The sequence below is a fragment of the Neodiprion virginianus genome, chromosome 7 (assembly GCF_021901495.1).
Source record: "Neodiprion virginianus isolate iyNeoVirg1 chromosome 7, iyNeoVirg1.1, whole genome shotgun sequence".
Taxonomy (NCBI): domain Eukaryota; kingdom Metazoa; phylum Arthropoda; class Insecta; order Hymenoptera; family Diprionidae; genus Neodiprion; species Neodiprion virginianus.
In genome coordinates, this window is record NC_060883.1 from 12,761,224 (window position 1) to 12,783,522 (window position 22,299).

The 22,299-nt window shown below is 38.9% G+C and overlaps 1 protein-coding gene across 1 annotated transcript; it reads left to right on the forward strand.

The window, feature by feature from the left end:
- Positions 1 to 5,843: 5,843 nt before the first annotated feature.
- On the forward strand, positions 5,844 to 20,964 carry LOC124309425 (uncharacterized). The gene is made up of 4 exons (XM_046773084.1): positions 5,844 to 5,926; positions 7,046 to 7,377; positions 10,309 to 10,482; positions 20,862 to 20,964. Exons 1-4 carry the CDS (start codon positions 5,844 to 5,846, stop codon positions 20,864 to 20,866), a joined length of 594 nt encoding a protein of 197 aa, XP_046629040.1. The 3' UTR covers positions 20,867 to 20,964.
- Positions 20,965 to 22,299: the final 1,335 nt, after the last annotated feature.

A 22,299-nucleotide genomic window follows, 5' to 3' on the forward strand; every position in this document is an offset into this window, starting at 1 on the left:
GCACTCTCATGACGATCCACCTCACCCGTCGTCTCCCGCTTATTCTCTCGATCGATTCTCTCGTCGTCTCTCGCTTACACCTTTTTCGATCGATTCTCTCTTTCGTCTCTCGCTTATACCTTCTGATCGATTCTCACCCGTCGTATCACCGCTTAGGTGAAAGCCCCCCTCCCTACGGACCTACCTATCACTGGGTCACGTAGTCGCTGCTTTGGCGGCTAAATTCAACTGTTACAAAAGAAAGATTCTTACCCTCTACCGAGAATCGACGAAACACTCGACCTGATAGCTTGTGTAACTTGGTTCAGCACCATAGATCTTCAGAGTGGATACTGGCAAGTCGAAATGAATCCTCTAGATAAAGAAAAAATAACTTTTGTCACGGGTTCAGGAGGATTATGGTATTTCAAGGTCATGCCTTTCGGCTTGAGTAATGCCCGGGCTACCTTTGAACGAATGATGGAGGCTGTGCTCCATGGGCTCACTGGCAAAATATGCTTCGTTTATTTGGACGATATAATTGTCTTTGGTAAAAACTTTGAAGAAAAAGTTCAAAATCGCAAACAAGTTTTCACCAAGCTGAAGCGAGCAGGCATAAAAATGAGCCCGAAAAAATGCCATTTATTCCAGAGAGAAGTAGGCTTCCTCGGACACATCGTCTCAGCTCAAAGTGTGAAGACCAACCCATCCAAAATCGAGAAGGTTTCTTCTTGGCCGACACCTAAAAATAAAGAGCAAGTACAAAGCTTTTTAGGTCTTAGGGATTCGCTAGCATAGCTAAACCTCTCCATCACTTAACCGGAATCAAGATTCCTGATGACTGGAGCCCGGAATGCGAAGAAGCTTTCAAGAAATTGAAAGAAAATCTTATTTCTTCGCCGATTTTAGCCTATCCAGAGGTCGAACTTCCTTTTATTTTAGGTACGGAGCCTCTCTTTCAGAAACAGGTGGGGTTCTGTCACAAATTCAGGGAGGTCAGGAGAGGGTGACAAGTTATTTCAGCGGAGTTTTGAGTAAAACTGAGAGGAATTATTGTATCACTCGTAGAGAACTTTTAGCTGTTGTTAAGACCGTAGTACATTTTCATCATTATCTGTACGGTAGGAGATTTTTGATACGTACAGATCATGCTTCTCTTAGGTGGCTACTTTCGTTCAAACCTCTCGAAGGTCAGGTAGCTAGATGATTAGAAAGGCTTGGACAGTACGATTTTGACATTTGGCATCGAGCAGGAATTCATCATGGAAACGCCGATGCTCTCTCGAAGACCCTGCGAGGAAATGCCAGAGTGTAAACAGTGTCCACGATAAGAGAAAAACCGAGACCCCTTACTTTTAATACGGAAGATTTCTCTCGAAAATACCCAGGAGGAGGAATGGAGAAAATGGAGGAGGAATGGAGAAAATCGCAACAAGAGGACGACACTTTGAATCAAGTGAAGTCTTGGAAGGAAACAGAAACTCGCCCAGACTGGCAGGATATATCTTCAGCCGAGCCAGGTTTGAAAATTTATTGGGCTCAATGGGACTCTATCCTTCTGATTGATGGAATTTTATACCGAAAATGGGAATCTGCAGACTTAAAAGAAATCAGGTGGCAACTTTTGGTTCCTAGGACTCGAGTTCCAGAGATTCTTGCGCTTATCATGATTCTCCTACAGGTGGACACTACGCCTCGAATAAAACTCTAGGCAGAATACGCAACTTCTACTTTTGGCCTCGTTGTCGGATGAACGTTGAAGATTGGTGCCGAAGATGTCGAATTTGCACGACAAAGAAAGGACCTCGAGCTAAAGGACACAGCTCTCTTTAAGTCTACAACGAGGGAGCTCCTGCTGAGGGAATAGAAATAGACATTCTCGGACCTCTCCCTACAACCTTTACAGGAAATAAATATGCTTTGGTTATTGCCGATTATTTCACCAAATGGCCTGAAGTGGTCCCACTTGCCAATCAAGAAGCCTCCACTGTAGCTCAAGCGTTCGTTACAGAGTTTATCTGTAGACACGGAGTTTCTCTTGAACTTCATACTGATCAAGGCCGAAATTTTGAGTCAACCTTAATGAAAGAGGTTACCCAGATTTTAGGGGTTAGAAAGACTCGTACGACTCCTTAGCATCCGCAATCTGACGGCATGATAGAGCGTCTGAATCGAATTTTACTTTGATATTTGTCGTCTTTCGTGGAGCAGAATCAAAGAGACTGGGACTCCTGGATCCCCTTCTTCCTCTTATCTTACATATCTGCGATTCATGAGACGACAAAACAGACGCCAGCCCTCATGTTTACTGGAAGAAATCTTCGACTTCCGTCAGATTTAGAAAAAGGCCCTGTTCTTGTGCAAAGACAGCACCAAACAGATTATGTCTCTCTTTTACAACAACGATTAGAAGAAATTCATAGCTTTGCTAGAAGTAGAATTTCTATGGCTTCAGAAAACTAAAAACTCGTTACGATATTCGAGCCAGGGATTTAAAATTTAATCCTGGAGATTCTCTCTGGCTCTTTCAACCTCGAAGACAAAAAGGACGATGTCCGAAACTGCAAGGAAATTGGGAAGGCCCTTACTTAGTGGTTAACCGGATGAATGATGTCGTTTACAGGATCTGAAAAAACCTTTACTCCAAGCCAAAAGTGGTACACCTGGAACGTCTTGCTCCATTTGAAGAAGATCAACCCGAAACAGACTCTCCAAAACCTGAAACATCCTTCGAGGTTAGATCTTCAGACGTACACCCTCGTCAACTGTGATCGACTTAACCTTCCTTACAGTCAGTCATCGATTGGAAGAAGAATCTTCCTTTTGGAATTCATTTGAATAAAACTCGACCGCTTACGATTATTATTGAAGGGAATATCGGTTGCGGAAAATCAACTTTCACCAAGAGGTTTTTAGCAGATCGCCAGGTCTGTACACTTTTAGAACCTCTCGAGGAATATCGAGACGTCGCTGGAATTAATCTTTTAGATTTGATGTATCAGGATCGATATTGCTATTATTTTCAGCATTTTGCTCAAATGGTTATGTTAGATAGGCATCTTCAGACAAATTCATTACCTGTAAAGGTAATGGAAAGATCGATATTCAGTAGCAATTGTTTCATAGAAGCTCGTCGAAGATTGGGTAATTTTCGCGACGTCGAATCTCATTTATTGATGAAAAATTTCGTTCTTCTCATTGGCTCGTGTGAGCTCAGAGTAGATTTAATTGTTTACTTGATAGTTTTTCCAGAAACTTCTTTCGCCCTAGTCAGTTCCCGTTCTCGTGAAGAAGAGTCGAACATTTCTTCAGAGCTCAGAACTCAGAACTATTCATGAGGTTCATGCGGAATGGTTGATAAAACAAATCTTTTCTTCTTTATCGGCTCCTGTTTTAGTTATCAATACAGAATCCACAGCCGACCAAGTTTATTCTAATTTCTGTTTCGCAATGTCACACGGACAAAGTTAAGCCTTTGAATTTAATACTAAAAGAATTTTCTGGTTACAAAAAAAAAAAAAATTTATTCAACAAAACTTTATGAATTAAACTCCATTTTTTATAATTACATCAAACTAAAGGATAATAGCGAGCAACATTTATAATTTTCTTTAATTCCTCTTTGACGATGTCGCATTCTCCGCATCCTTCCGCTTGTTTTACTATGACGTAAAGACTCTGCTTGCACCGACAACATTTTGCTTTTTCTTTAAAAAAAAGTAATATGAAAAGAAACTGAGTGTTGAAGAGATTCGGGTTTTGAGCTAAAAGAATGAAATAGTGTTTTTGAAGCGGAAATTTTCTTCTTATAATTTATTTGAGTTACTCATTATGGTATACTTACTGAGAATCAAAACAACTCTGACATAGGTAGCCTGTTTTTCCCTCTTCTCAAACCACGTCGAGCTGCCCACAGGAAATTCCTCTCCAAAGAGAATTGAGGAAATTTGAAATATCTATTGCGGAGTGTTCTTCTAGGTTTCCTAGAAGGAATCCTTTGGCTAATACTGCCGCGTTTAAGGACGTATGTTCTTTTGAATTCATGATGGCAGAATCAAGGGTTGGACGTGAATGAATTATTTAGATATTTAGAGTTGTTTGTTTTGTGTTAATCTTTTATTTTTCCATGAATTTTGTTTCTTTCTAGAAACTTATTCTTCTGAATCGGATTTTGTGTCGGATAGGCTTTGGTTTCTTTTATAATGTGAATAGAGCCACGATTATTTTTCAAGGTCGATGAGCGATTGCTTGATTTTCATATTTTATCAACCCCAAGTGTCAGTTTTTGTGAGCACTTTTTCAGGTTAGTTGTCAAACAGCATTTTCCTTCCGACCTTTCCCGATTCCTGAGAATGACTGGTGGCCTTTGAAGAATCACACGGAAATGATTCAGATAAGATCGTCTCTTTTCTCTCTGAAATGAATATTCGATTCAACTTTTCCGTGCTTTTCCTAAGCGAATTTGGATTGATCTGCCACCACTCACATTTGTCCTTCCAAACTCTAGGGTGTGCTGTTTCTGGAAGAAGTCTTGGATTCAGTCACCCATTCCTTCTTCCTGTTTCCTGTGCCAATTCTCGGAGGGAATCAGCCTTTTCCTTGCCTAGGACCCAGAGTTTTCCCGGATACGGTTTTCCGCCTCGACGTACTTGTCAGAGGAATGGATTTCCTTTCCGACGTCGATCCGGATGATTTTGATTCCTTCAAATTCATGAAGATATATAACACCGAATAACACTTACCTTTATAAAACAAGGCACATAAAATTTTGAAATTCAATTTAATGCTCAAGTATCTGCTCAAGGTTTTCTGTGGTTTACCTTGAGACTGTGGGCAAATGCCAGATAGTAAAAAAGGGAGTCTTTGAATTTTTAGAGCCACAGCTTCAACTCACCTTCGAGCACTGACTGCTAGATCACTTTTACAATTGTTTTATCTTTCCGGAGTCGGGACGACTCTTTTGCTCGGGGGGGAGTAGTGTTACAAAGGGTGAAATCACCCGTTTTGCCCCCTTTTAATGATCTAGTAGTCATCATAGATAAAAGAAGTTTATAAACCTCTTATGTCTTTGAAAAGAATAAGGTTGCTGCGTCAACCAACATTATTGTAAAAACAGTCTTGTTTCAGACTCTGAACTAAAAACACGTTTCCTGCAATTGAAGCTTTTTCTCAGCATTTTATTAACGCCTTTGATTTTGTCTCATTAATTAAACTCCCGGATCCTTATTTATTTTTGTAACGTCTAAAAACGTTACAATATATATATATATTGTCTCATAATCGTAGATTTCACCTCCGAAATAATTCATTGTGCGAAATATATTTGACATGATAAATATCCTATACACATTGTAAATTCAACATTCGCGAGGAGTTTTTTCTCCAAGGTTCATACCTCAAAGATTTTCCTCTCTGAGCCATAATAAAACATAGAACTGATAGCTCAAAATACGTGTTTATTTCATTTATTCCTATCACCTAAATCCTTGTTTTCTTGAGTTGGAAATCGTGACCAAATAAAAAACATACGCGGCCTCTTTTTTGTTAAAGAGGACGCGCCCCACGAAACATATTTCCTGCAACCACGTATTCACAGTGGGAATGATATCTTGTCCTAGACACTGGGTCCCATTAACTTTCTCAGACTCTATCCCACCTAGCAGAAATGCTTACAGAAGATCATTCGCTTTCATTGTGTTATCTTACATACATTACGACGAGAAGAATGTTAGTATAGAAGCAATCAAAGAGTACTGTTGTAGCTGTACAAATGGTGTACGAACAATTGGATATTACCCTCATGCAGCTGCCCTTGTATACTACCTGTCTTACAGTACTCATAAGAAATAATTCGATCCGTAAAAATGCTAACGAAACTATTTGACGTGGAAAATGTTCATCTTATTGCTGATGAAGACAGTCACGAGGACAAGATATCATCTCCACTGTAAATCCTTGGTTGTAAGGAATATTTACACAGTTATGGATACGAGAATAAAATAATTTCTTTCACATACTTGTTCAAAATACTTACTGCAAAGTGCCATTCCTAACCTGCTCCGTGATGAGATGCAGTCACAAACGTTTTTCTTAAAAAAATTAAAACTTCTTCGAATCCTATACATTATTATCATAATCATCACCAGTATTTTGTCCGGAAAATTTAACTTTGACTTGTTGATGGAGTAAAAAAATGTTATGACTTATTATTTTAAATATTCAAGCTATCGTGATTGACCCCCCCCCCCCCCCCCACGGGCCAAAATATGAAACTTGTTTTTCGATTAAACTGACCTTCGACACCAAGAAAGTCTGTACATGGATTCAAGATCAGGTCGAGAAATCAATCAACATTATTATGCTCACCCTTGAAATAAGACATTTCATCAACTCAAAACTCTCATATACAGGGTCGCAAGGCTCGATATCAGGTGAATTAATGTTTGAAAGGCAAATCTCGATATTTTATAGCTATTCAGACAACTTTTTTCAAGACATGATTGAAAATAGTATAAGAATGGCAAACAAGTGCAAACATCGTCATTCTTGACATGGCGCACCATTCACGAAAATTTAAAATAGTCAGTGCAGGTAACATATATCTGAAGCAATGAAATGACAAGTCAAGTTTTCATCACATCGATTAGCTTTCGAAACATGTGAATTTTTTTCGGGAACTTGGGAGTCTTAATTGACTTAACTTAATTAGCTTAACTTGCGTCTTAATTGATTTACATAAGAGGTATTTTAGTAATGGATGTAGGTAATTTTTTTTTGTGAGAATCCGTGAATCGAACCTTAAAATAAAAAATCGGATGCAAAAAATGTAATTTTGGTCCCTCCCTGGAGAGGATGGAGGGGGCTATGGAATTATGAAACGCCGGACACATGTTTTTATAACCTACAAAACATTTCTAAACGGACTGTTTAAAAATCTCGAAACAGGGTCATTTAGTCCTTCTCATCCAAGAATACCTTTTAAGAACAGATACCAACTAGTTTACATAGTTTCTCACTATTGGATTCAACGAATGGGAAATCATTTTCTAAAAATGCACTTCTACAGGTACCGTTTGGAGGATCCACGTGGCTTGCGGTATGGTAAATCACCGCACTGTTCGCCGCGCGGTTCCTTGTCTACTGAAATTGCTCAAAGACTATTGAGACGAACTGATTTCCGGGAAAGGAGTATTAGCGATGACACTCAGAGTGAGAGCGGAAGCCCTGAACCGTGTTTTCTTCATCCTGACCACGCCTGGCAAGCCAATTCAAGAAGGGGATCAAGCCAGTCTGAACAGCTCGAAGTTGAGCCTTATGAACTCAGTAAAGATTACAGTAGGTCACTTCCAGGTAGCCGAAGAAGCAGTTTCCAGAGTCAAGGAGGGACTGACAGCAAACGTAAGTATTTGTTGCCTTTGGCAGTTTTGTCAGTATCCAGAACTTGATAGAGTCTCATTTTGATTATGTCAGGTGTATGGGTCAGTCAAAAAACCATAGAAACGGGAAAAGTGAAGAAGCTGTAATTTAAAATCATCAACTTGAAAGAGAAACTAATGCTTGATTTTATCGGAATATTATTATCCACTTAGCATGGACGAAAACTGAAAACCATAAATTTACGTCGAAACAAGTTACTGATTAATAATCTGAAACGGAAGGTATCCCCAACGATCGACTTGTGTAACTTTCTTTGTGAGAGAGCTTACATTACATTGCAGCACTTGTTATAAACCAATTCCGTTTTCCAAATTTCCCGGAATAAAGGCTCATTTTATTAGTGAGTGAATTCTGTACAAGTCATGTGATATGAATTTTTGCTAACTGGAGTATGTTTGGAAACAGAACATCTGTTCGATGTATACAACTTGTATGGATTCAAAACGAGTCGTTTAAGTCCAGCCGAATGAGGATAATTCAGTTGTCAATAAAATTAGCTAAAATTAATTAAAATTAGATATGTGGTATAGTTTCTTCATTCAAATTAAAAGAGAACAGTATGCCAGGTCTGAAAAGTTGTTGAAACTGACTTTTTTCCGAGAAAATTTAATCGTTTTTCGTGTCTCCATATTTAGGGAACATTGTTTGGATCAAATTCAACTTGATTAACTGTACAATCAGTCAAACTTTTTCAATTTTTATTTTGTAGCTCCTTCGTTTGAACCTTATTTCAGCTCAGCTGCACACGTAACTACACCGAAATCCAGCTAATTAATACTTAACGTTGGTCCAAAGTCTTTGAAATTATTTTGAAATGACTTAAAGTCGTTTAAAATAACTTGAAGTCACCTGTGGTCGTATTATGAGTTTTCTTAAATCCATGTAATTTGTGTAATTCTATAAGAATATTTTAAGTCACTGTACTGCACGACCAGCTTCATGAAATTCAATATTCAATCATTTCACTTCTAATTTAGATATTGCTTGAATCATGACAAAGTCCGGCTTTGAGCAAGTTTTGAATGGAAATCTTTGATATTTGGTACACTTTATAATTGAAAATTTAGTGTTTTTACAAATAAAAGTAGCTCTGTACCATTTGCAGTCATAACCTTGGCTCGCGAAACGTGAGTTTCGCCCATAGAGATAATAAAAGATAAGTGGGCAAAACGCAGGATTTATCATAAGTGGAATTCCTCCAAAAACATGATATCATATTAACTAAATTGGATAAAGGTAAACAACGGTCCTTATTGAAAGGAATGACTATCACCATAAATGTCAAAGCTTACTCAATGATATTAGTACATATACGTTACTACCGAAGGATCCTCCTAACACTATAGAAAAAAAGTCAATGATCATATAAATCTTTGGTTGAGTGAAAAGTAGATGAGTTCCTTTTCAGTAAAGCATTTAAAAACACATCATTCTTTCGCAACTAAAATCTACTTTCAACCAAAAGTTCATAAACCAGACATACCACACAGACCTATAGTTTCTAACATTAACTCACCGACGTAGAAAGTTTCAAAATTTTCAGCTAGTTTTTATCTCATATCAATGGAAAAACGGAAAAACATGTCAAAGACTCCTGGTCATTTGTTAATGAAACTAGAGGGAAAAATATCGCCCCAGACTATTATATGGTTTCACTTGACGTCGTCTCGCTGCTTACTGATATACCTACAAGCCTTGTGATTTCTATAATAAACAAAAGATGGCCGGACATCATATCTCACATCACTATTAAATAAAGGAATTTACAGAAGCCCTCAAATTATGTCTAGAATCCAGTTATTTTGCTTATGATAATCAATTTTACAAGCAATCTTTCGGGGTTGCTATGGGGTCTCCCATTAGCCCGGTTGTTGCGATTTGGTGATAGAACATCTAAAAGATAAAGTCGCTTATTAATACATAACCTCAATTGATAGGCGTGAGATGACATTCAGTCAAATAACTGATTAGTTTATCTATAAAATATTAGTTATGCATTCAAATTTAAACATTCAAATATTATATCGAATCAGAACATACAATTTATGGGGAAAACATTAATTAGGTAGAATGGTTTTTCTTAATTAGCCCTGAAAATGGTTTGCGGACAGTCCAGCCGAAACGTCGAAAATATTAAACTAATATATTCTGTTGGTTTCACATCGACGAATACCTTGTTTTATTCAAACTACAAAAGGCCATGAAATCGAAAACATAAGTGGTAAGGTCGTGCGGATGAAAAGAAAGAGTAAGTCGAGGTACCCCCATCTATCCTTGTTTGCATACGCACTTACGCATGCGTTACAAGAAAGTCAAAAGAATAGGCTATTCGAAGTTAGCGCGCGGCGCAGCACCACTTGCCGCGCGGCAACTTGCCAGCCTCTGATTGTTACAGCGCCATGCCGCGACCATGTGAATGCGTGATTAGGTACTTCTGCTCTACCTCTAGGCAATTGTCCACTTCGCATGCTTGGTAGGCAAGGATAGATGGGGGGTAACTCGATTTTCTCTCTCTTTTACTCGGTGAATCGACTGTAACATTCACCTGCTCATTCTATCTGTCATTATCTGTATAGTGTTGACATAACTGATACTAAGTGTGATATCTTGGATCGGAGAGAGGAATCAATACACAGGTTTACAAGAAGACAACTTTGTTTCAACTGACTGACTACCACACTCTTCGGCTCTCGTACTCTCTTCTCCCACTCACTCGCGTACATATACATCTCTACGTATATAGGTATAACGCGTGCCCGTATATACATCCCTAATCTCCGCGGTATAATACGCACACGTCGTACATACACCACACTAAGGTGATGAAAAAACCGGTACATCCACCTTACTTAAGTTCATTTGAAATCATTTTAATGCCCTTATCAATCTCAGGTGGCAGCACTGGCGAAGCTGACGTTCCAGTCGCCGTTTACAATCGGGACCGCCGACGCAGTTCATGCGCAAGGGTGATGCGAGATCCTGATGAGGTATTGAGATCTTTAAAAGCTGTTAAAGGAGAGCTGGGTCGAACCATGAGTCTGTCGTCGGAGAAAAGGCGAGGCAGTCGTGAGTATAGACAATAGAATGATGAAATTAATTACAAAAAGATGAATATTTTCATTATTATCCGTTTGACTGTTGCATAGTTATTTTCACCAATTACTTTGACTTTTTACATCTGTTATTTTTTTATACATTCTTATCATACGTTTACGTGATATCTTCTACATGTCCTGTTATACTTGTCACGAGGCAATTACGTATCACATGTATTGCTTACATCTTATCGCGGTCTCTCTTCTTGATTTCTCCCTCTCCTTCTCCCTCTCCCTCTCCTTATTCCTCTCCAACTCCTACTCCCTTATAATTCTCATACTTCAGATGCTGTCTACAAATGTACTGAAATTTTGCTCTGTAGCATAGCTTGGGCATATTAAATAATCAATTAATCAATCAATACCTCGCCCTCTCCTTCTTTGTGTATCTTTGGACCGACTGATCGACTAATCAACCGAATATTATTTGTTACTGTATCTTTTTCAAGTTTATTACTTACTATTTCCCTATTTCTCTGTTACTTCGTCCTGTATCAGGACGTTCATCAATCAATTGTTGATAACTCATTTCAATAATTTACATCAGATATTGACAATTTTTGTCGGTGTTTGCATACTAAGATATCGTGGAATAGTCACTAGCCATTCTCTCCATGGTTTCCGGAACCGGAAATTGGACTAAAAATCTTTTATCGGATTAAGAGTGCATTGACTCGATCACGCGTAGCACTACAGTAATATTGTCTGCGGACTATAGAAACAATACGCTTAACCGACTTCCCTGGATATTTTTTTTTAATTTTATACGTACAGTGTGAATTGCTAACAGCAGAATACTCCGTCATATGCTGTAGTTTCCTACGCACGCGCTACAATCTAAAACGAGTTGTTAGCTAGGGCGACCAACTGTCATAAATTTAGATGACAGCTCGCCACGATGTATGTAACCTCCAAAATTTTGACACCTGTCAGTATGGAACACAACTGCCAGTGGCGACTGTCACAATTGTTGAGGTAACGTTCGTGGTGGTTGGTCACGCTGACAACCAGTGATCTCAAATTGTAGTGCATGCGCTGTAACAAATTTCTTATAACTGAATTAATTGTAATAAAAATATAAATACTTGCATAAATATTCAATAGGATGATTGGTGAGCTGTTGGAATTCTCTTTGTTTGAAAAATTGGCTAAACGATCGGTAACAAGAATGGACAGTTGTCAATCAACGAAATATTATTACAAATTACATTGATATATGAATTTAAGATTTTGGACGGTTAACAATGAATCGTATACGCTTATCTTTCAGAAGCATTGTATGTAGCAGCCGAATCATTTTGAATTTGGTATGAGTCGTCAGTATTTTTAATCGTACCAGTCCTTTTGATTTATTGTCACAAAGATAACATCAAATTTTCCGAACAGGGTTCGAACAGGCAACGTGATAAATGAATAAAATACATATCAAATAGTACGAATGAGTTTTATGCTAGCTACTTAACATGATTTATAACATTCAAAACACGCTGATCAATGGATTGACACGCTGCTAGCGCAGCTTCATTCGTCACGTTGCACTTGAGCGCTGTATGTCTAACTGTGACTACAATACTCAAATTCTTAGAGTGCGTTAAATTATAATAAACTACGTACAATTATATCGCAAGAAATTCCCACTGTATATCACTTTGCTGTTGCTCTGTATACGTATCTCGTCGAGAGGATGTCACTATATGCATGCATCTACCATGAACACGCGTTACTAAACGTTGAGCAATCAAAAGAATTCAACTGCGAAATTATTATAAAGGTGTGATGGTGACAATTTCTATTAACAATATGTAAAAAATTCGCCTACATAGTTAAATGCTATTTTCTAACTGAAGCCAGGCAAAAAAAAAAAAAAAAAACAAAATGAAAACTCAGAGCGAAGGAAAGAAGGTAAGGTAAAACTTCACGCTGCAAGTAGCTTGAGTGAATGACCTGACACTCTCGATAAAGCTAACTTGTCGCTTTCGAACATACTCACGTTATAACTAAAAATGATGAATAGTTAACGGGTGTAAGGATGGAATCTTGGATAACACATCTTATGAAGGGTCTAGCCGGATAACAATGGTGAATCTGCCCCCACCGAATTTTGTGGCACCGATTTCTTCCCAAATTCCTCACCTAAAAAAAAAAATTTTGTGCAAAATTACAGCTTTCTACATCGATTCCGAGAGGTTTTTCTGATGAAAAAACGTGTTTTTTCGATTTTTGCGGTTATTAAATACTAACAGGCGACCGAAAAATCTGAAAAAATTCTGAAGAATCAGAAACATGTTAACATTTATGGAAAAAATATTCGCAACTTTTTTTTATGCTGAAGCCTATTATTAATCATCGAATCTTCCTTTAAAAAATGTATTTTGTAGTGTATATATTTTGCTACTATTATGACAAAAATTGACGTGATTCTACTATTAATTCCCTGAAAATTAAACAAAAAAGGCTCAAAATTCGGCCTGCAACACATTGAAAAAAAAATAAAACGACAAAATTTCACATTTTTTGATGAAAATCCATACATAAATCATTCTTTGGGTTTGATTGTTGGGTTATGATGGTTGGAGTAGTTGTGAGACATAATAAACAGATGTAATCAGTAGGATTTTATTGCTAATTTGAGTTTATTAATAAATGTTATTAGTATGATAAGTGTAATTTGAGTTTCCATAAATGTCATTGATCAAGCATTAACTCCTAGTATTTATATTGCTACATATTTAATCTTCATCGCTATCACTGTTGATGACAGCATTGACCTCTTCTACATCAAAGAGTCCTGTGAAGATTTCATATGGTCTTATGATTTTCGATAGATATCGCGCATTAGATAGATGATAAACGATTGCAACAATGTGTGAACAGCAACCAACGGTTCGTTTGCCATTTGGATAATCACAAACGTAAGGGCGAATCCCAGAAGATCCTTGGGAATCACGAGTATAATCAATGTAGTATCTATAAGTTTTTTTATTAATGTGTCTCGACCTCACAAGAACTTGAACGATTGCGTGATTTGCATCTTCTAATCTCTTCAAATAATTGAGTGCAATATTTCCATCCTCGTCCATTATTTCAGCAAGGTAAGATACTGCTTCAGATAGCTGGTATGAACCAGTAAAGGGTATATTCAATTCCTTTTCGGTCAGCTCCGGGAAATCAAGCAAATCAGCTGATGCTCATTGTTAAAATTGCGTTTTTCGGCGATTCCAACGCTCCAACTCTGCCTCTTCTGCCAATGAATTCTCGCTATTACGCCTAGACTTCATTTGCTCAATAATATCATCCCTAATGCTAACATCAGAATTCAACCTCTTTCCAAAGATATTATTCAGATAGCAAGCAATCCTCAAGAGTGATTGAACCTTTGGGAGAAGTTTATCATCTAAAGAGTGATGAAGTAGCTTATATTTCTAGCCACGGATGCCGTGAACTGCTTCGACCACCCAACGAAGTTTTGTAACCCATCGAGAGTTGTTCGACTCTTCAGTTGTGAGCTGACTACGTTGTTTTATTGCTGGCATGAGTACTTTATATTTTCTCTCTTCTAATTGCTGCAGCACATCTCGGAATCCTCGATCAACTACGCAAATGTCACCTGGCCTCACGATTCGTTGGAGACCATTTGGATTGTCTAGCAGTATTCTCATTATTTCGGCATCGTTTTGAGTAGCGTAAAAAGGCCCCTCCATCTCAACAATGTACCCATTCGTCGTGAAAATAGTAAAAGGTTTACATAATGGGACCTTTTTCTGTGCAGAATACGATTTTCGTTGATAGTTGTTTTTCATACTCTTCTGATGCCGGATGTAAATTCCATCAAATATCGGCACTAATTGGTCCTCGAGCTCATACAGTTTCTTCACTGTATCCGAAGTTTGATGTTCCACAAGATCATCCCTTGATTTGCTAAAATATCCAAAACCCTCTCGTAAAATATCTTTCTCAAAAGAGTTCACAACTTCTGCACAATAACCTGAAACTTGCTGGTCACGATCAAACCCTAGTACAGATGCAATTATACTATTCGAATTCCCAGTCCTCATTTTGAAAAGAAACACTACCAGTGCTTGCAAAATGTGACGGGTCTTGGAATTCCTCATCGATTTCATTTTCCCAGACAGCTCATTCAGATTTGCGTAACTGAGCCCAGTCAATGCTTCCAGACGTTGATCAGATAGAGTAATATCCCTTATTTGGTGCTTTAATTCTTGGCCATTTGACAAGTCATTCAGGAAAAACTTCAAGTCTGATACTTCAATCATACTGTTACCAGCATGTATTTTCAACGCAGCTAGGTCATCTGAATGGAATTTGTTTTTTATCAGATGAGTTGGGGAACAACGATTTCCCTTAGGAATGAAGATCTTTCTTTTCTGGAATGCTTGCAATCGAGCTTCAGAAAAGACAGTGACGATTTGTGATGATGAGTAACAAAGAAAGCAGTATTTGTGAGTTGACACTACCCGTGGAAAAGGCATTTCTACCAATTCGACATTGACTCGCTACTGCACTACAAATGATGGGTTGCCAGTGGACGATTGTGATGGAGTGTCTGTGGAACTTTGTAAAGGTATCACTGTAGAAGATTGTTGTGAAGAAGTCCTTTGAGATGAGTGTAAAGAAAGTGAAGATGTCTGCGTTAGCAACTCATAGAGGTCTGAATCTTCATCATCAACTTCTGGCATAGAACATTAGCGAGATCCACCAAACTCTGTTGCTCGTTGTGATCCTGATTCTCTTGAGCCAGATGTCGATAACGATTCGGTGCTATTTCTATTACTTTTGCTCTATGGGATCAACCTGCAATGATTGCAGAGAATATCCCCAAGTTTCAAGACTGCCTATTCTCACAGAGTATTCTGAACATTTGCCATAATCGTTTATTCTTTTTCGCTGCCCCTTTAATGCTCTAAGCATACGAGAACAGTATGCACATCTCGTCGGATCTGTTGTTGAATCCGAGCTTACCTGAGGCGTTGACATGGTGTATTACTGATGTTGATCAATCGCTCATAAGTTATTCTGAAACCAATAACTCAAAATTAAGATGTTGTGTGGGTGCATAACTTCTAGTATGAAAATCTAGTTTTCACTGCGAGAACCATGCTTAATGATGGACGAAACATTGATAAAATTCTTACTGACAGCACGGCGATTTTTATTTCATTCTTTGTCTCGAGTATCGTATAGAATGGATAGAAATTCATACATTTGTAGCTAAGCACTGACTAGGACTTGCACTGAATATTCTCACTGAGCAGATCGTAGTTGACGAGTTGAAATCGTGAAGTGAAATGACTAAGCAGGCACGTGAGCGCTCCGCTTATATGTTTTTATTTACGTTCGGAAACATATGCGGCGTTTCGCTGAGTGGTGGGGGACGCACAACACGGCGTAACATAAGTCCCCTGCGTCTCACGCTCACCCGTTACATCGAGAAGGTTCGCGCGCCTCGTTTTCGCTGTTTGGGGAATAGAATTTTCGTGCGCTCAGTTGCGCGCTGTATCCCGAAAAGTCGATGCGCATGCCGTGCGTGCACCACACATTTGATTACGACGTGTGTCAGCTCAGTTGTATAGGATGAGACAAATGATTCACTCTGTCACGATGGAGAAATAAAGAATTAAGTAGGAAAATGGGCTTGGTGTCCGAAGTATCTAGATCGATTTCGAGGTTCAATGCCGTTCAATACATTCACACAAGCGGCGCCACTTGAGCTGTGCAGCTTACCGACAGCTCTGATGATTCTTTCATCCATGTTATTGTCAAAAATTGGACAAACTCCATTTCGACCTTGTTAATCGACATCGAGAATTCCAACATATCCAAAATAAGCGTAAAAATCATATTATATACATCTGTTTGTCATGTCTCACAACTACTCCAGCCATGATCACCCGATAATTTAACCCAAAGAATGATTTATCTATGGATTCTTATCGAAAAATGTGAAATTTTTGTCATTTTATTTTTTTTCAATGTGTTGCAGGCCGAATTTTGAAACTTTTTTTTAGTTTGCAGGGAATTAATAGTAGAATCACGTTAATTTTTGTCATAATAGTAGCAAAATATATACACTGTAAAATATATTTTTTGAAGGAAGATTCGAGGATTGATAATAGGCTTTAGCATATAAAAAATTTGCAAATATTTTTTCCATAAATTTTAACATGTTTCTGATTTTTCAGAATTTTTTCAGATTTTTCGGTCGCCTCTTAGTATTTAATGACTGCAAAAATCGAAAACACACGTTTTTTCGTCAGAAAAACCCCTCGGAATCGATGTAGAAAGCTGTAATTTTGCACAACATTTTTTTTTTTTGGGTAAGGAACTTGGGAAAAAATCGGTGCCACAAAATTCGGTGGGGGCAGATTCACCATTCTTGTTCGGCTAGACCTTTCAGAGATTGAATCAGATTCCATGCGCAGCAGTAATAAATTGGAAACGTGAGCGTGACTCCATCTAGTTTATTACTCCGAACTGGAACCGCGTGTTGCTGTTTTTTGCCATTGCAAGGAATAGAATAAATGTTCAGCGTGTGTTTTTCTACTGACGTGTCAATCGTACAAGAAAAAGACTCAAAAAGATCATGCAATTTCATAAAATTACACTACATCGTGGAAATTTATAGTTCACTGTGAAATTACGCAGTTCGCAAATCAACTTGACACAGTATATTATACGTCGTGTCATTGTGTGTCCCCTATCATCTTTCTCCTTACGTGTTGTCTATAATTATTGCTTTTTTACAACTGTGTCATTATAGTACGCATTTATACGTTCTTATGCACAATCACTACTGTCCATTAACCATTAATACATTACCGCCTACGTCTTGTCTTGTTATCGATCAAGATCGTCGATTACTGTTTTTATTATGTCGATTGTATGTGTGTTTGGAATTGTACATGAATTTTGTGTGTATAATGCTTTTTCTGCAAAATAATAATGATCATCGTTCATGACTTCTTACATATTGACGAAACTCGAAACAAAATACAACCGTAAACCCGTAACATTTGCTCGATTGAATCGTACCGTTCAAACACCTGCTATCTCTGTCAATTCGAACACAACCACCTATGCTGGACCGCCACGACCGGCATCCAACAACTAGAGTGCGTTGTACCAACCGTTACAGTGTGGCAGTGTGAACCTGTATCACCGAGGACAGCTAAGTCATCCTTCTGTAGTGCATTTACGCACTCGACACCACTGCGATAATTTATGCAACGCACTATCAACCATCAATAGCGGGCTGTGGTAAGATTTATTCTCTCTCTCTCTCTCTACCCTGCTCTTCTATGCTCTTTTCTTCTCTTGTTCTTTCAATATCCGACTAACTTAATTCAGCTTTCTGTCGTTCTGCTGTATCGTAGAATCAATTTTCACCGTCCGTCGATCCACCCATGTCACTCCCGCATCTGTTGTCGCCTATCATCGACACAATACATTTGCAACGTTACGACTCATTTAAAGACCCCATCTAATCCCGACAAGTTGATTTCACGTGTCGACTTAATGTACCATGAACAGCTTATCGGAAATATGAAACTCAGAATTATTTATGTATTCTGTTTTCACGTGCTTTAATATATAAAATTTTACATTAGATCTAGAATATGCAAACCAAAACTTTAATTCAATGAGAAATACATTTGTGTCTACCTTCACTAGTATTTGCTTTGTACGTCGTTCTTAAGTAAATATTGTACTTTCGTCTAATACAGCAAAGCGTATTGTGCTCTGGTAATTTATTTTTGTTTTTTTCACGTATTTGAATCTCTTCAAACCTTATTACGTTATAGGATTGATGATCCTGCTTGTGGGTTGACTAAAAAAAGTTTAGAAAATTAACGGAAACACTACATTATTTACAGCTATTTTTCACTGGATTTGAAGTAACAATGCGCTACTACAACTGAATCAAATATTTTTGGGGTTTTGCCATCAATTTTGTTAACTTCTTTCAGTTAATCCACAAGCTCAATCGTAAATCTTATCATTTCCCAAAGTATTAGAGAGATTTTATTACTCAGAAAGAAAAGAATTGTAAAATACGATTTCCTGTATTTCATAAAGGTCTGACATTCCCTTGACCGAAGTGGCATTCTACAAGCAGCGCTCATAGTCCTAGTCAGAATTAACATATTTAAATGGATCGAAGTTGTCACGAGCGGTGCCACTTGTAGTAATTCATATAGCGATTATAAGGAAAGCGTACCTAAGATGTACCGCATCGATTATCTACGATTTGCGGTGTGGTGTGGTACATTAAAAAATATTGCACATGTATTTCTTTCCGTGCGGATTTGATCCTTTAATGGGTAAGACTGCCTCTGAAGTTCACCTCAAACAAATAATGAATGCAACCCCTAAGGGTAAGAACACTGCGAACATTATCATCTGCTGAGAGTGAATACGTTACGTCCAATTGATTGTATCGTAAAACGATTTTTTCCGCAAAACTTCCAGGACAGTTTCATCCATTCAACGGCTCAATTAGCACGAGCATGAAAATTAATATTGAATTAGTTTTTGATGAACAGCATATGACAGAATGCAGGTAATCGGTCAAGTACACCCTGGGTACTTTCCGGGTAAGTTAGGCAAGATCGGCAGATCAGTGCATATCTACATCAGCACTAGACTTCAGCAACTCTCCTAGAGAAGCCTTTGCCTTGTCTTCTTGATATCTTTTATCTATATGGCTTTTGATATTAGACATGACATCAATAAAAAAACAGTGTCTCAATCACTTTCGATGCAAAAGAAAATATGTATGCTGAACATTGGGCTAGATCCTGTTTTTTCATTGATTAACTTCTGTAATTTACGAACCGGTATATTTTATAACAAGTGATGAAAGTGAGTTTTCTGACACCTGTAAAGTTTGCAGCATAAGCCGCAAAGGCGATTTTGCGTTCAGAAGAATACAAAGTTGGTGGCATCAGCCAAAGACGAGTGCTACGTTCGCATGAGTACTAGTGTGAATGCAGCATGAGCCAAGGCAAGCGCTGTGAATACACGCTATTTTTCTAAACACTGTGACGTGGATTTTTCCTGTACCTCAATCACTCGAAGGAAATGACCTAGCACTTACCGCGTGCACAAGAATTCGGCGTCCCGCGATGTAAGCTGGCTCTTAAACAATATCGCGAAATTCTTTTGGGCGCCTGGCGTGATTAACACGCCTCAAAATCGTTAATTCGCTAGACCTCATCAATTAACTCGGTAGCTCAGTACCGCGGAGAGGGGAGGGGTAGCTTTGGGGAGAGAGAGCAAGACCTCCGACACCAACACGTTATTTACCAAATTACAATAAAATAAAATCATATATTTCACGACAACGTTGATATCAACAAAAGAAAAAATAATTCAAAATTCGCTTTTCGCGATTCAAAATCAAATACTTAGATCTCACAAAAAAAAAAAAAAAAAAAAAAAAAAACTGAATCTAGAAGACCTCTAAGCCTACGTGTGCTAGTCGCTGCTTTAGTAATAAACAATAACTCAAAAACCAAAAACGGAACCTGACCCGACGCGCTAACCACGATCGTCCTCAACTACATACAGCGCTAATCGCCCAACTATAATGCTACCTCACAAGGGCAATAACTAAAACCAAACTTTATTCGACGCGCTAATCGCACCTCTAGCTTTTCTTCGTAATTACGTCTGTCTCCACGGTAATCGTATAACTTTTATCGCAACGCATCCGAACTCAATCCGTACTCACCGTTCCCTGAAAGTTCAAAAATCGCCCCGCTAACCCGAGCGTTCACGCACAAGAATACGCGACCTACGCTAGAGGTGACACTTTTACCTAAGCTGACTCGACTCGACCCGGTACAGCGGAATTTGGCTACACTCGATTTAAAACAAGAGTGACTCGACTCAAAACCGTGACTCGACTTTATACCATACACAAACCAAATGTTACTCCCAGCGTTCTCGCGAGAACTCAGGCTACGGCCATCAAACAAGGAGATCGGCAAACAAATTTCGAGTGCCACTCTAACTCAAAAAAGAATTGGCCAACCGTTGACCGGTGCGCCGAGCTAAATTGCACTCGAAATGAGCTCGCAAAGACTTAATAGCACTTAACGATTCGTAACCACACCAAGAATTCGTCAACTCCCGTATCGGCCATGGCACACACAACTCAACAACGTTTCTTTATTTTCTGCAAGTTTAACTACCTCGGACTGTCGCCAGGACTCAAGTGACGAGCTCCGCTAATCGGAGCCACAATTCGAACATGCCTCGAACATAGGCGCTATCCGTCGTCAAAATTCTTCCGCTCTAATTGGTGTTCTCGTTGCGAAATTCTTATAGGGTAACTTATCGCTATCGTTGGCTCCCGCTGCTGCGGAGTGCTGATTGGCGGTCCAGTCGCCGGTATCCCGTAGTTCGACAGTGGCGTGGTGATTACTTCGCGAGGTTGCATAACGTCAGCGTGGTGAGGGGAGGCTACGGCTCGCCGGCCACCAACGGGAGTCTCTTCCACCTTGGGTTCCCTCGCGGCAGAGCTCTACGTTGACGCTCTCTCCGTAGCCTCGCGTGAGGCCCTCCTTTCGTCGCGACGCGTCGCGACTGTGGTTTTATAATTCTTTCGAATTTGCCGCCGTTCCCGTGTATGATGCAGCATCTGCTCGAAACAAAAAAAAAAAAAAAAAATCCCGAAAAATCGTCTTCGCCAGACCGAAAATTGTCCCCCCTCAGAGTATCGGATGCGTGACCTTCGTCCTGGCATTCTTTTTCGAAAGGATTAGCAGTCTGATCCGCGGGATCCCTAATTTCGAGTCCCATCTAGGGTTCGGGGAGCCGTTTGGAACGCGTATCCGAAATGCCACGTTACAGTGCACACGTGTTTGTTATGTATCAAGTACAAGCTTTGAAATATACTTTATTGTAATTATACCGGTAATCGAGTGAGGTACCGGACCTTCTTCACCTCGAACCGTAACTCTACCTTTCCGATTATTCTGCTCGTCAGTTGCAGCGGTGTGTGAAAATTTAAGTATGACATATTTTTACTATTTGAAAATTGTAGTGGACATCCGTCCCCAGAAAGCCAGCGAAGAATTTCTCACAATATTTCCTTTTCTCTATTTCTGTCTTTTTAAAATTATTGTTCTTTGCAGTTAATTTTCGAGTGTTTAGGCTTCGTCTCGCTAGCTGCGAGCCAAGGGTTTGACCGCGCCGGGAATTTCCCTACATGTGCCATTTATGGCGCGACGCGACCCATGGCCTCGACTCGAGGGCGAGCCTGCACTTTTTCACATCTTTCTCCAGTCTTCGCCACGCCCTTTGCGCATACGTATCTATCGATTAGTTTCTTTCTTTCGCTAGCTTTCGCATTTGTACTACGCCATCCTAATTTCTGCAACCCGATTTTGTTTCGTTATAAACAAGTTGTTAATCCCATATTACTTTATACAATAATTTCTGGCGTCTTCCAGTTACTGACCTCTGGACAGCGCCACAAAAATTAATTGTTATAAATTTCGCGGGAAAAAGAAGTTTTCGTAGTACAAAGGCCAAAATGATGAAAATATTATTCATTTTCTCAGTTGATTGACTGCTTCGACTGACAAGGCACATAATAGTTGACAGGGTGGATATGTGTGCGTGAGACAGAGGACCGACGATAATATGAGTAAGATTGCTTCAGTGAACGCTTCGGCGTTTCGCGAGCAGTAGTATTGATACGTGCTGGTATCCTTGTACTATTGTTCAATACATGCTATTGAATAAAGTATTCAACCTGGTA

Bases quoted from the DNA above. Each gene is read 5' to 3' on its own strand.
- LOC124309425 (XM_046773084.1), top strand. From the start codon at position 5,844: ATGCTAACGAAACTATTTGACGTGGAAAATGTTCATCTTATTGCTGAT. The intron at 5,927-7,045 runs GTAAATCCTTGG...GCACTTCTACAG, and splicing joins GACAAGATATCATCTCCACT to GTACCGTTTGGAGGATCCAC. The intron at 7,378-10,308 runs GTAAGTATTTGT...TATCAATCTCAG, and splicing joins AGGAGGGACTGACAGCAAAC to GTGGCAGCACTGGCGAAGCT.